The sequence below is a fragment of the Acyrthosiphon pisum genome, chromosome A1, assembly GCF_005508785.2.
Source record: "Acyrthosiphon pisum isolate AL4f chromosome A1, pea_aphid_22Mar2018_4r6ur, whole genome shotgun sequence".
NCBI lineage: Eukaryota > Metazoa > Arthropoda > Insecta > Hemiptera > Aphididae > Acyrthosiphon > Acyrthosiphon pisum.
In genome coordinates, this window is record NC_042494.1 from 97,785,927 (window position 1) to 97,801,746 (window position 15,820).

Below are 15,820 nucleotides of genomic sequence, written 5' to 3' on the forward strand. Positions count from 1 at the left end.
TGGATTGAAATGTAACTCGCAGACTCGTGACGTTGATAATATATCTTTACCATTAACTTCAGATAGAATGTTGATCCATTCTTTGCGAATATTTGGATTTTTGGTAAAGTAAATAATGAAATTTTTTTATTTTTTTCATTATGTGAAACACAATTTATTACACAACACCTCACCATAATTGTGTGTATTTTAAGATAAACAAATTAAATTAAAATTATAAAACTATTCAGAATGAATCTTTCTTAAAAAAGTCAGGTCACCAAAGTCAAGATCAAACAGACACAATTATTATGAATTATAATTATACTATGTTAGGTAGGTATAAACACAGATATGTATAATAACTAGATACCCGACTCCATATACAACAACATTATTAAATTATGATGCCCGACGCCATTTGCAACTTTGGCAATGTTTACATTTATTCATATACATATTTACTTATATATACATATATACTGATAATACTATTTTGCCCTAGTTGTAAATGGCTGCCAGCGTCATTGATAAGAAGAAGTCGGGTATCTAGTTATTATACATATTTGTGGGTATAAATCACGGCTATAGATACTAGTATCTATATCCGTGGTATAAAATATGTATAATAATATATTTTATGAATCATGAAAAAGGCGGGAAATTAAGCTCCTTGTTGATTAGCATACCGATTTATTAATTTCTCGTTTTGAATACCTAGATAGCGCAAGTGTTGACAAGAACTCGAAGCCCCCCTTACTCCGTTCATTAAGGAGGATTTACCTCTCACACCCTCCAACCGTATCGTTTACAGTCCTGTATATCTTTAATCGTGCTTAAACCATGATTGTGACTCAAGAACTGATACTTCAAAAATTAACACTCAACACTCCATGCGGGGAAAATTGTATTTCAGTGTCGCCACATGTAGGGTAAATTGTTATTATTATCTAAGAACGCCTCAACTCGTATCATGTAAACGTATTTTAAAAATATTTAAAAATATTTTAACAATATATTGTTAAGCTTTATTTACGTTATTCCAGAAAAAAATCAAAACATAATATTTTGTATGCCAGTCACAGACTTCTACCACAAAAAAAAGATTAAACTTAAAAAAGATTGGACTTCTGATGCCGGTATACTCAATATGTGGTAATCATAGATAATATATTATCTATTCTACAATAATATGATTAATCATTTCTGTGATTACTGATAAGTGTCCTCTTTCTTTTCCGCGATCGCAATATCGCATAGTGTTGAACGTCGGATAGAAGCTTTTTCTGTTTAACCCGTAAGCCGTTCTCGGTTTTCCCTATTGGCTATTGTCCATATTTTTCGTAGTTCATTTGAATTTCGAAAGGGAATGCTTGATTAATCGAGTGGTATTATATTATTTCTATTTCTTTGATGTCTCCTACACTAATAAGATGTGGATACGTTACTACGTTAGACATAATTGTTTGTGAGTATTTGGTAATATTCTATTAACCCGTCATTAGTTGCGCTATGGTCAAAATGATCGCACTTTTTTACATCTTGAATAAAACATACATTTTACATTTAAATCATTGATACTCAATATACCTTTTACAAATATTATTAAAAATACTATAATAATATTTTAAATAAATTTAACAACTTGGCCTGCCAAGGGTTTTTTGAAAACTTCAATTACGTGCCACGAGTCTCCATATAATTTGTACATTCCTATTTTTTTTAAACATTATCCATTTGATGTAGAAAGAATAACTTTTTATAACTATTATATAAATTGTAAAAATTGTTTGAAATAATTATTTGTTTTGATATTATTAAATAAAAGGTATGCAAGGTTTTTCTTATTGAAAAATAATGTATGGTCCAAACGACTGCCATGAGACTAATGACGTAATATATACTGGCGCGACTAATGTTGTGTTAAATAAACTGATCGAATCCTAACTTACTAATTGTGATATGTTTTCTTTCAGAATCAGCCTTTATCAATTGTTGTTCACATTCATACCCACAATGTGGACATAGAATGGATCTTTTAATTGTGAGATAAAATTCTATTTTGTGTTTTATTTATCTGCTTCATTTACATTACAATATTATTATTAGAGTTAAGTAAGTTTTGATATCACACCAAAGACAATTGTATGAAATGTTTGTTAGGTTTTACCTTAAGAGGACGCTACACCCGCTTGTGTTGTCTGTCTTACACACACACAACATAGCAAATTGTCGTTCACTATTCTCAATAGTGAGCTTTTAGTTTTGATACCTATTATCAAACTTTTAGGTATGAACATTATCTGGGTCTTAGCATGGGCGATTTTTCGATATTTTCATTTTCGAGAGAAATAAAAGTATGTGAAATATCAAAAATTAAAAATGCTCGTATCTCGCTTGAAAATTAAAATATTAAAATATCGCCCACGCTAAGACCCAGATAATGTTCTTACCTATAAGTTTGATAATTGATCTTTTCACTCTAGTATCAAAACCAATAGCACACTATTGAAAATAGTGAACGACAATTTGCTATGTCGCGCAGGTGTAGCGTCCTCTTAAGAGTTAAGATTAGGTTAGGTGTCACAAACATTAGTCATTTGAATATAATATTCTTATATTTAATCCATCAATAAAAATAAAAATAGAAAAACCTCAGCAGATCATAGCATTTAAACTTAAGGTCCCCTATAGCTTAACCACATTAATTGCATGTAATTATTGCTATATTAGTATACTCTAGGCAAAAAGAGAATGCATCCTGCACACACATCCAAATGACGGCGCTTCATCGTCTCGAGGCCACATTTCCCCATCCATGCGGCCACTGGTGTATGGTACACACCTGCTGCCGAAACCGGCGCACACCGACGGGTGGCTATCTGGCCGGTAAAATGACGAGTTTTGGTCTGCCGCCGGGTGCATTCTCTCATGGCCCAGAGTGTAGTAATAACTTATAAAAATAGTTATAGCATTAAGGGTCTTTTTATTTTTGTGTTTGATGCTGACATGTCATACAATTTTATTCTAGATATTTCCCTTGTACGTAATTTAATTGCATAGTATAAAAGTGATCAAATCTAGTATATGAGTCAGTAGGCTCTAATAATTTAATGGTTTTTCATTAGCTAACGCCAAGTTGTAATTGTATAACTAGTCTGCAATAATAAATTATCGTCAGCTTATAATTTATTCAAAGTTTTCAGAATTGTCCATGGTTCTCAATTCCTCTCACCGGAGTATTTATGGTAGCAGCAAAAATTATCAGTGTAACATTGATCGAAAACAGTCACTGACGATTATAAGCTATAATAACACTTAGGGGGTTAATGATATTCGGCGGCTTAGTCTCCACGCTGTTCACTCTTAACCTGGAATAGGGTAGCCAGTATCCAAATTTTTTTTTGTTATTTAAAATAATAGAAAAGTCAACCGTTTTTAATCATCAAAAAGCCTAACATTATTATTCTTTTATAATATATTTATATTTTATCTTGTAAAATATAAAATTTTTTTTTTAACAGATGGACAATTCATTACAAAATCAAACAACCAATTTCAAAACAAAACAAAAAAATACATTTATTTGTAGATAAATTCAACTTAAAATGTCTTCTAGTAGTCCTCCAGTGGATTGTCAAAAGCCTGTAAAAGTCAAATCTCGCTGGACTCAATCTTGTCAGATAGAAATGATGATGGAAGAGTCACAGTCTTCATTAGATATGTCTGATACTGTTACAGATGTTTCATTAAGTGATTCAAATGATAGTACAGATTATAGTTCTGAATTTAACTCTTTGGAATTAAGAAAATCTCGTAGGAATAGCAATAACAGAACAAACTATAGACAATCAAATCAGAAAAAACAAAAAATCTCTTCCAAAAATGTTATTGCAAAAGAACATAAAGAGAAACAATTGTCTAATATGTCTGACAATGATCAGGAAGACAAATTTAAATACAATATTTCACAAGAATCTTTTATTAAAAGAAATACTTCAGTGGACTGGAACACTATTTCATTTTTTCAATCAAAGAGTGTTAATAATATAAGCGAAAATATTGATAAATTACCATCAAAACCTATTCGTCGAGCCTCTGTACCATGGAAATTCAAATTCTCATTTACAAAAGATTTAAAGGATAATATTAGGTTATTAGAAAAAGATGACTATTATAATCTTTCTAATGCTATCAAATATTTAAATTTGAATAAGATGCAATTAAGTGAAGATAAAAAATTAACTCAAAAAGAGAATACAATAAATAAAAATACTTCCCAACAATCATATTGTATAAATGTCTGTAATTTAAACCGTAGAGATTTTGATGGTTTAAGTAATAAAATATTAAATATTGAAGTATCTTCAGAAAATAAGCTTAAGCAATCCCATGAGTTAAATATGGATGGAAAGCACTACAATGAAAAATATCAAAATACTGATTTGGAGGTACCTAAATCGTTTTTATTTAAATCGAAAAATTTGAAATGTAATCCTATCTATAATCTTAGAGAAATTCGTTCCAAAAGTTGTGATTCTATATTGAAAAAAACATATTATTCATTTAAACGCAGTAAAAGTTATGATGATTTAAATCAATTAAAAGATTCTGTGATTGATGGTTTTAAATTACAAAAACCTGAAAAAAAATCTCCAAAAAAAAAAAGACGACAGTCAAAAAGAATTAAACCTAAAAATAATTATATAGAAATACTTGATGATATGAAAGTTCCAGAAATTAATTATAATAGGGTAGGTGATGAAATTTACAAAGAACACAAAAATCAACTACTTGAAGCAAGAATTAATGATATAGAATTTGATGAAAAATTAAAAGCTACCAATTTTACATTAGTTGATGAAAATGTATACAGACCTAATAGGTAAGAAATACACAATTATAATAATAATTAAAAATTAAAAAACACTTTCGCTGCATGTCATATTTGTTTATATTATAAAAAGAAATCTTAAAAATGTAGAATATTATCTAAGTATGACTTACATATACGTATGAAATAATTCTTATATTATGACCAAAAGCAAATGGTTTAATCATAATTATAATAGTGTTAATGTTTTAGTACATTGAACAACATTATGCCAATTTGGGTCATTTAGCATTTGTGAACGATGTTAAATGATGCCAATGTCATTGTACGCAGTGAACATATTAAAGTATTATAAAATCTATTTAATGGTATTGTTATAATATCATTTGATTTTATACAGATATATTTGTTTTTATTAATTAATTTTCTTTTTACTTTATCTTTGTTCTGAATAATCATTGAACTGTTACCTTTTAATGCAATATGAAGTGATATTTTATTAATTCATTGTAGATAAGAGTTAAGAAGTTGTAAGAAAAACTATTTGTTGTACAATAATAATATATAATGTAAATGCACAAAATGTATCATTTCTCTAGATTAGATATTGAATCTTTATAGTGGGTCTGCTTAAAGGCAATCATTTTTCAATTTTCTCAGAATTTTTTCTAAAAATAACAAAAAAAAAACATTTTGAATAGTAAATGGATTACTAAAAAAATATTGACTATTTTAAAGTAAACCAAGACCTGCTTAGAATCATCTCATTGAAATGTTTACCATTTATTTTTAACAAAGATACCTTACTCATCACTTAATATTATTTTTCTTTTTCAGGCAGACTTTGAAATCCTATCCACCTTCTGAAATTCCTGGGTTACGTAAGCTAAAACAACGGTACAATAACTCAATTTATATTTATTTATTAAATTATTATTAAAGAGGATGTTTATACCATTATGCGTTGTCTCCATCTTACCAACACTCATTATAGCAAATTAACATTCATAATAATCCTTTTAACTATATAAATTACTTATTAAAGTAAATTTATCTACTATCAAATTTAAAGATAAGAGAGCCTTTTGTAGTTTTTTTGATAATCAATTTTAAAACAAGTTGTGAGCATTTATAAACTTTTAAAATGCTCATAACTTGCTTTAAAATAAAAATATAAAAAATACTATCGTGGAGCCTGTTTTATACTATACTGATGGCGGAGACCGTTCCGAGGCCCCATTTCCTCCACTATTTCCACGACCGCTATACGCTGTATAGCGTTGAGCACTGCCGAACAGCTATCGACAATGCCGAGTAGTGGGGAATGCGCTGAATTGGACATGTTTTCGTCGGGCGACGGGATACTCTCTCGTGGGTCGCAGCATAGTGTTATTTGATGATAGATCAACTTACCCTAACATGAAAATGAACAGAGTAAAGTAGATTATTCTGAACATAAAATTAGCTATGTTATACATTAGTAAGACAGATACAACACATTCTGGTATTTAACTATTTGATAACTATTTTTAAATTATGGTATATTATATTCATAGGATAATATCTGGGGACATAAACGATTATTGTGAGTGTACATTATCTAAAGAAGATATAATTGAAGGAAATACAGGTTGTGATGATAGATGTCTCAATCGACTGCTTAAAGTTGAATGGTAATAATTCAATTAATCATTCTTTATTTTTTCTTTACATATTATATAAAACATTTTTATGTTTTACATTTTTTTTTAGTGGTTTGGGTTGTTCTCTTAAAAGATATTGTACTAATAAACAATTTCAAAATAAACAATTCAAGAAAACTAACATTATTAAAACTGACAATAAAGGTTATGGAATTTGTGCTGTTGAAGATATTCCCAAGTATACAAAAATTATTATTTTTTATTTTAATAGAATTTAATTTTTTATATAATAAACTAACATATACATTTTATCTTTTTATAGAGGTGCTCTAATTAGTGAATATGTTGGTGAAGTTATTGATTATAACGAAATGTGTAATCGCCTAACAAAAAAAGAATATAAAAATCTAAATTATATGGTTCAATTAAATCCGGATGAAATTATCGATTCCACTTCAAAAGGAAATGTGACTAGGTTTATTAATCATAGCTGTGATCCAAATTCAGTTGGTGAAAAAGTAAGTTTTTAACTCAAACCAATTTTTCAATTCTGATATTTTAATTTTGAATGTTTGAACTGTAATGTTTGTATTATTTGTGGAAATATTTTTCATTAGTTTTGTACATTTGTTAGATTAATAAATATTTATTACCCATGATTTCATTTTCTTTTAGCCCCACTTTTAACAAGATTATAAATATAGTAAAAAAAATAAGAAATTTCCAACACTTAAACATCAATTAAATCTCTTTTACACATTGCAATTTATGTGTAGTTTGTTATTTTGATAATTTAACTTTTATTTTTGTATTTTCAATTATATTTTCAAATATTAGAACTAGATCATATGTATGTATACATCTATAATTTGTGCCAACTACAGACAGTAAATTTTTGCCATTAATTTAAAAATACAAATTTTGATTTTAGTGGCATGTATTGGGTCAATCTCGTATTGGTTTCTTTAGCACTCGGCATATTGAAAAAGGCGAAGAAATTACATTTGATTATAGTTTTCAAATATTTGGGTAAAATTATTATATATATAAATCTTATATATTTATATTTATTCTAAAAAATATTTTACATTTTCAGAGATGGTGCTCAAATTTGTTATTGTGGTTCATCAAAATGTCGTGGATACATCAATAAATCATCTCAAATTGCTGACCAAAACAGTTCTGAGGATAGTGAAAGTGCTAATGAAAATGTTTTTGTGTCAAAACCTGAGAAAAAAGATCGAAAAAAAAGAAATTTGGAAAATAGGACAACTTATAATGATGAAAATAAATTGAGAGAGGTATTATTTATTATTAAGCATACAAAACTATCTAATTTCTTATGTATTTACTGTCCAGTGATGTGCTCAGCTTTTTTGAAAGAGGTGCAGAGGGTTTTGATTTTTTTACTCTTCTTAAACCACGTTACATAGAAGTAAATATACTTTCATTGCTTTATCGTTTATATTTTATATGACAAAAATAAACCAAAGTGAAGCTTCCCCCATAAGTATTTCAGTATTAATTGTTGAGCTGTCATAGTCACAGTGGCGTCATTTCAGTTATATTGTCATAAGTTATATAGCCATAGTTAATTAATCATTTAAGTTTTTAATACATTTTCTGACAAGGTACTCCTTAAATATGATTTTACATATTTGCGATTCAAGAAACATGCTCGAATCTTGTAGATTATCTGAGGAACTGGAAGAGTTAGGAGTAACTTGTAACAGCTAAGCTAAAAATCTGGGTAATTAAGAGTTAATAATGTTTATTAATTTATTATATGTCCCTAAGAAATTTAAAACCGAAACTTGCAAAAATACTTGCCACTAGCAGCTGCTATGGCTATACAATTTTTCAACTGATATAATTATACTACTAGCAATTTCCTTACATTTAAATGTATCTGCATAAATGTTTTTTATTTTAGTAATATGTATATTAACTAAATTTGTAATAGTTGGGCAGACAATTAACAGAAATTGCCAAATTAAAAACTGGATTAAAAGCTGATCAAGAAATGGCAACATTGAATTTGAATAGACTTATGGTACACATTACAGACAGCGTCAGTCGATTACATGTTTTAACATTTATAAGAGAACATGATATGAACAAAAGACTATTTATGGATTTCAGTGGACTTAGTATTATTCATAACTGGATGACTTCAAATGAAAATGAATCATTTAAATTAATGGTAAATTTACTTATTCTAATAATTATTAATATTTTTCCAATTTCAAAATTGTTTTTAAAAACTTGCAGATTTTAGAAATCTTAGCAGAGTTACCAATCACAAATAGAAATACAATTACTAAATCTAAAGTACTAGATGTTGTTGCTGAATGGGCAAAAATACCACAAGACGTCAAAACTAAAATCGAAAGGTTTCAAAACTTATATATTAGATTTAATTAATTTGGGAGATTTTTTTTGCATTTAATAATATTTCACTTTTTAGAATATGATGTGAGAAATGTATTTGTTATGATGTTTTTTTTACATTTATTGGGTAGAACGAATAGAAACTATACTCTTTTTCAAATGATAACGGACCGCATTGTGCATCATTATCAGAGGCGGAACAATACGCCCCTACCTTAAAATTAGTAATTGCGGCTGAAACTATCGAGAGTGAGAGGGATGTTGTGCGAGTTTTGACTGGTTTTCATATGCCACTCTGTGTGTTCTCATTTTGAAAAGAGTATAGTCCATTCTAAAACATCTTGTTTATATTGTTAATTTTAGATGTTTATAGTTTTTCAAATCAAAAAGCCGATGTGTTATCGTACACGTGCTCCGGTCAATCGCGCATATTTATATGTATATGGTTTTCCTATACTTATATGGCTATATCGCTCACATGACAGGAAACAATCAGCATGTTTCATGATAGCGATGCAAAGACACTCCGTCCATGTGAACCTAGCCTAATCAAGTTCCACATATGTATTATATTCTGTATAACTTTTATTAATAATTATTTTTATTTTTCGGTGGGGGGGGGGGGGTTTGAACATTCGAAACCCCCTTAGGCATGCCCCTGTATGTTAGTAACTTGACATAAAGTAGTACTGCATTCTTCCGTTTGGTTGATTTTGTAACTCAGATTTGATATAATTAATTTCCAACAAGAGTGACTTGCAAAGAGAAATCGATAAAAATATTTATACAATCACCATTTCTACTTCATTTAAAGTAAAATAATTTTCTGGAATAGTATTCCACTCTGTCTTGTTTTCTTTATTTCCAACCAAACTGATAACTGTTCCATCATGCTTAAAGTTTTCCAATTTGCCTCATTGTAAAACAAATATTTGTTTTTTATAGTACTCAAATAAATATCTACAAGAAGCATTTCAAATATCCAAAATCATCAATATTAAGCTATTTAACACTTTCAAGTTAACTTTTTCAAATAAAAAGGTGTCTGGATAAATAATTAAATTCATGGTTTCCTAAAATTCTTTGAACTAAGTAAATTGTATGGAAAACTTTTTGATGTCACTAAATATTTGAGAACTCTTGAGGGAATTGATTAATGTCATTCAGGTTTTCATAAATTTCAAATCCTATCATGCATTTTTTAAAGGACAAAAAAAATATTTAATTTGTTGTTCATTATGTCACAAATAAATATTTATAATTTTTGAAGGCTTGGACCATATCAAATATGCGATAATTTTAATAACACCTCATAGTTTAATCTGCAATTAATTTAAATACTTAGTGAAATTTGCAAAGATATATGATAGTTGAAGATAGTTAAAGATATATGTATATTTTATAATAATGACACTGCAATATTTGTAGTATATTTTGATTTATGTTGGACTGTTGGCTGTCGTTTTGTATATTTTCTACAAAGTATGAGAAATGCATTAATTCTCTGTAAATATGAAAAAATAAATAAGATTTCTTTTTGAGCCGTAACTACTAAGGTTATTGGCTTTTAATATAAAAAACACTAATATATACATTTACATTGACAGTGTGAATCTTACAATAGAAAATGTGTTAAGTATATGCAAGAAGATGGAAAAAAATAATAAATAGAGTAGAAGAATTAGATAGAATTATATAATTTTGTTGGTTTTTTCTTGGAAAAGGTCCAATGTTTTGTATAGGTGTTTGGGTATATTTAAACTAGTTCTGGTTGCTGTATAGTTACAACAGTGATGTATGATAATATGTTTGACTGTTAGAACTTCCCCACAAGTTGAACATTGATTCGGTTGAGTCACTTAACTTATATGATAGATGTTAGTTAGCCAAGTATGTCCTATTCTTAGCCTGTTGATTATGATATTGTGACGTCTATTAGTGAAAGATGTTGGACCATGGATTATTGAAAGTTTTGTTTCATTGAGTTTTGTATGTAGGGATGCGGATGCCTAACGTTCTTGCCACTGTTGTAATGTCAGGTATGCCATTTAATAACATATTTGGGCTAAGGTGGCTTCAGTTGAATTTATGGTTCTTTTGGCGTAGATGTCAGCTGTATCGTTACCAAGAATTCCATCATGGCTAAGGATTCATATCAGCGTTACGTTTTGATTATTACAGTTAAGGAGATATATCTGATTTTGTATTATTCTAGATATGATATTGGGTTGGTTTATATTACCGATTTTGTTTAAAGCACTTAGGGAGTCGCTTAGTATAAGAGCTTTGTTTAATTATTTTGAGAGCGTAGAAAATTGCATAGGCTTTAGCTTAGTAAATTGAACAGAAATCTGGAAATTTAATCATTTTTATTGTATTGTTGAAATATTCCAAAGTCCCTGACCTCAGTTTGAGATCCGTCAGTATAAAACTTGATATAATCCTGGACCCTGGTGGTCTTCCAGTGATGAATGAACCTGATTTCTAAAAACATCCATAGTTTTGCCTTTAATTTGTAGAGAAAGAACGGTGTAGGAGTGTCATACTGTCTGGCTTTTCTTAAATTTGTGTTTATTTCTTGTTAATAATATTTAACTGTGAAAAAAAAATTGTTATAAATATAAAAATAATTTCTGATTTCTATTCTTGAGAACAGTTGAGAAATAAAAATGACTATTCTTAAACTACTTTTTTAATTAATTTAATTGAATGACTATTAAAGTATAATATGAATATATAATTTCAAAACATTATACCTGAAAATAAAACAATTTTGTAATAGCTTTACTTTAACTCAAAAATAAATATCAGAAGAACAATAAAATGCTATCAGCTTAACTGTTAATTGAACTGCCTTTTGCTGAATTGGAATAATACATTCATTTTAATATTTTTCAGTTTAGAGTACGCTGTTACGGAAATTAAAAATCATTGTCAAGAAATTGATAACTTACTGCCAAATGATAATGAAATAAAAAATAGTCTGGTAGAAAAATCTAGAGCTTTGTGGAAAAAGTGGATTGTATTGAAAATGGTGTTTAAAATTCCTAAAAAAATAGATCAACATAAACCAACTACAGATATAAATTCATGTAAACTTATTGACGATTGTTATCCATCTCCTATGGACATATCAAGTTTGGATCGAAAAACGTAAGTAATAATAAAATAGAATAAATAAAATAATTTTGTTTTAAAATATGTTTTAATACTAGGTTTAGATATTCAAATAAATATGTAAATAAAGTACGGAATAAACATGCTACATCTTTAGATCGTATGAAATTGAGAAAAGAATATAAATTTAAAGTGGATAAAGAACGCCAAAAAATGTAAAATATATTTTGGTAACAACATATTTTTTTGACATTACTAATTTTTTCAAATTTAGGTTTAGGAAAAAGGTGATGGATGAATGGTATGAAAAAGTTGACGGAGTAGTAAAAAAGAAACCCGATGAAAATTACTTACAGCATCATCAGACAATAAATTTCCTTAATTCAACATTAAACAATAATAATGGAATTAGTGAAAAAACAAGATGGGATTCTACTTCACAAGCAACACATGTTGATCAAAGTAATTTAAATATATTACTAACTTGAATATTTATTTAAATTTCTATAATAAATAAAATTATTGTCGAATGGCAAATACAGCAAATATTTCTAAATATTTTCAATTTTTAATTCTAAGAACAATAAATACAGAGCCATATGAAAACATTCCTCATTAAAAAATGATTGATATCAACCAATTAGATCAAAATTCCATCCAGCGCTGTACCTAACAGTTTATGTTATATTATCATGGGCATACTCATGGTGGGAAGAAGAGGGTCATGGGGTTTAACCTCTCACCACCCCCCCCCCCCCCCCCATTGACCGTTTTTACACGCCTGTTTTGTTGTGCACTGATATAATTTGTCCCTCTACATATTATGTTCCACAACCCACCTCCACACACCATTAAAAATTCCCGAAAATACCATTGTCTATTATACATACCATATACTATATTAACAAATTATTAAATCATTATGGGATACAGACATGTATTTGCATGTGCATATAATATGTGTTTTATATTTAGCTTATTTATTCATTAATATTATTAAAATGTTCCGTTTCAGATTCAATAATCAATTATGGTGGACATACTCCTTGTTTGAAGAATTACATGCCACCACAAGCAGTACAACAAGCATTTATTCAATTTCCACAGTATTCTTATACACAGTCTCAAGTTTTCTCTGATTGTCATGTAGTTAATCAACCAACATTGTATTGTACTCCTTCACCACTGACATCTAGTCAACCATTGGAAACACAACTGCAAAATATGGCTAAATCAAACAATAAACATGTTAATCAAAATATTGAATCACCTGTTCTATCTCCAACAAAACATCTACTTAAATTAGCTGAAACTAATGTCTTTAATTTGATCAATGACAGTTTACGCAAGCATTATAATCCTAAAAAAACAAATGTTGTTGAAACAGAAATGAAACATTCCAAGAAATCTTGTACAAGAGTTGTACAATCTGGTGCAGATTTATTAGCAAGAATTAAAGTTATTAGTAATTCTTTTAAAAATCAGCCATCAAAATTAATTACAGTTAAGAACTTGAAACAAAAAAATTATAATACAAAACTTGAAAAGGTACCTTCGTCTGATATAAAGTTGAAATCTATTTGTGATGAAAATAAAAGAATTGTTTTCATCAACGAAGAAACCGGTGTGACTTCTAACACATTAAGTGAAGATCTATTGCCGACTCCAAAAACTATTCAAGTATCAAAAAATAATAAATTTGCAAATGCCATATTTAATTCTTTATTAAAAAAGGTGTTAGAACCTGAAAATGAAAACTCAGTACTAAAAAAATTTGTTTCAAAAAATCTCAACTCAAATGTTATCACATATCATGAAACCGACAAAGAAATTGAATTGTATAAGAATATGAAACCAAAAGTTTTAAAAAAAATAGTTGGTCATGTAAAAACTAAAAATGGTTTTGTAGCTGTTATGAAACGACAATGGGGAATTAAACTGAAAGGTTTAAAAAGGAACCGTGATGAAATACCAGCTACAAAACGTAATATAATGCGTAAGGGTAGTATACATCGTTTAGCATTGAAAAATTGTCTTGTCAATACAACAAAATCAGCATTAAAGAGACATAGTAGTATGAATGTGAACGACTATTTAAAAAGACCTAAAGAAAAAAGAGTTACATTCTGGATAGAAGGTGAGACATCACCAAATTTGCCACACTCAGAAGTAAGACCAATTAATTTGAATCAAAATATTGTGAAACAAAAACCTCTTATGAAGTGTTATCCATTTGAAATACGAAATGAACCTAAATATATTTTTCAGCCTTCAACTTCTGCTATTCAAAGTGGTGATAATTCTCAAATTCCTGGTCTCGATACAACTAATGATCAAATCATTACACCTATTGTTGCAAAATTCAAAGCAACAAGAAATAGGCGCATTAGCTTACGAGACAAGTCAACTGAATTAGAGCAATTACGTAGTCAAAGAAATCATAAGATACCTATCAGTATGATGTCTTTATCTGTGGATGTATTAAAACTTATTCCTGATAACAGAAAAGAAATGAAGAAAATAATTGACTATTATCATTCAATGGCTACTGTTATAGTAAAGACTTTAGGATCATATGCTAAAAAGACCTGTCAACAAGGACGTATAAGAAGCGATGAAGATTTTAAATATCTTGCCAAAAAAGTAACTAAATATTTTTTGATTTTAATGTTATTTATGAAAACACTAAAATATTTTTTCAGATTAATGAAAATGTGTTGTTAAAAGAGTTACAATTAAAAAAAGTGGACAAATTAAAAATAAGTGACAGTACAAAAGATAAAGTTGCCGAATATATCAGAAAGTATATGTCACGGTTTGGAGAAGCGTATAAAAGAAAACCAAGTGGTATGAATGATTTTAAATTATAACATCAGTTATAAATCACTCGAAAAAATAACCTAAAATCAAGGTTTAACACCAAGTTTTGGAAATCTATAATAATTAAATTTTGGGTTAAATTATAGTTAAGTCTTACATCATAAACTTGACTAAAACCAAATCTTAAAAACCTGTTTACACTTCTATGACCAAAAATGAGTGCTAACACTGGTTAAATCCAATGTTAATTTTAAGAGTTACTGTTGGTTTCTTGATTTCCAAAATCTGTTTGTTTTCCCTATTAAAAACTAAACATTTTAAATAACAAATTTTTATATACTATGAGATAATTATAAATTGTATAATCTTGCTGCATTATTATTTATAGATATCTAATATATTATTATATAAGCACTAACAAATATAATTATTTTTATATTAATTTGACTAATGAAATATAATTTTTTTCAGAACAAACTAATCACCACAAACCGAAGTAGATTACATTGAAAATATTTACTATTTTGTTTTAGTATAACACTTTTTAACTGCCAATAATTTTTAGTTTAAAGTTGTTGTACTTTTTATGCTAAGTATTAAAAACTAATCATAATTTTGATTTATTTTAGACTGATTAGATATTTTATGTGGTTGATTTAAGTATGAATATTTCTGTACAATATATTATATAAATATTTTCTTTTTTATGTACAGTCATGACTTATATGTTTAAATTTTTTTTTACATATTGTTAATTACTATGTTGTTTTTTATATTTTGGAAGTACATGAAAAATAATTAAATTATTATATTGGTATTTTTATTTATATGTTTTGATGAAGGTGTTCAAATGAATAATTTATAGTAACAAGTTGATTCATATTTTGTCACGATGTTTAATGTTACGCATGACAAAATAAATAGGTATGTCAGCAACTCGTGATACGCATGTCTGTGACGTAAGCTTTTCTCCAACTGGCTGTGCGTGGAGTGGTGGTGGAGTCTTCGGCGGCGACGGCTTTTATGGCAGTGACGG

General features: G+C 28.2%; 1 protein-coding gene across 7 annotated transcripts; it reads left to right on the forward strand.

The window, feature by feature from the left end:
• Nucleotides 1-15,530, forward strand: LOC100165877. 7 transcript variants are annotated; one of them, XM_001947880.5, is made up of 21 exons: nt 1-103; nt 701-911; nt 1,026-1,134; nt 1,240-1,447; nt 1,956-2,023; nt 3,504-4,864; nt 5,651-5,710; nt 6,370-6,486; nt 6,566-6,694; nt 6,779-6,974; nt 7,388-7,485; nt 7,553-7,757; nt 8,420-8,659; nt 8,728-8,849; nt 11,746-12,000; nt 12,063-12,179; nt 12,239-12,426; nt 12,980-14,133; nt 14,233-14,607; nt 14,667-14,811; nt 15,256-15,529. In XM_001947880.5, the coding sequence occupies exons 6-21, from the start codon at nt 3,588-3,590 to the stop codon at nt 15,282-15,284; spliced, it is 4,707 nt and encodes a 1,568-aa protein (XP_001947915.4). In that variant the 5' UTR covers nt 1-103; nt 701-911; nt 1,026-1,134; nt 1,240-1,447; nt 1,956-2,023; nt 3,504-3,587; the 3' UTR covers nt 15,285-15,529. The 7 variants fall into 7 exon arrangements, with proteins under 7 accessions (XP_001947915.4, XP_008188982.2, XP_029343724.1 ...); XM_008190760.3 differs by having other exon boundaries at nt 1,956-2,094; nt 12,980-14,607; nt 15,256-15,530; XM_029487864.1 differs by having other exon boundaries at nt 1,956-2,089; nt 12,980-14,607; nt 15,256-15,530.
• Nucleotides 15,531-15,820: the final 290 nt, after the last annotated feature.

Bases quoted from the DNA above. Each gene is read 5' to 3' on its own strand.
- LOC100165877 (XM_008190760.3), top strand. From the start codon at position 3,588: ATGTCTTCTAGTAGTCCTCCAGTGGATTGTCAAAAGCCTGTAAAAGTC. The intron at 6,487-6,565 runs GTAATAATTCAA...ATTTTTTTTTAG, and splicing joins CGACTGCTTAAAGTTGAATG to TGGTTTGGGTTGTTCTCTTA. The intron at 14,812-15,255 runs GTATGAATGATT...AATTTTTTTCAG, and splicing joins GTATAAAAGAAAACCAAGTG to AACAAACTAATCACCACAAA.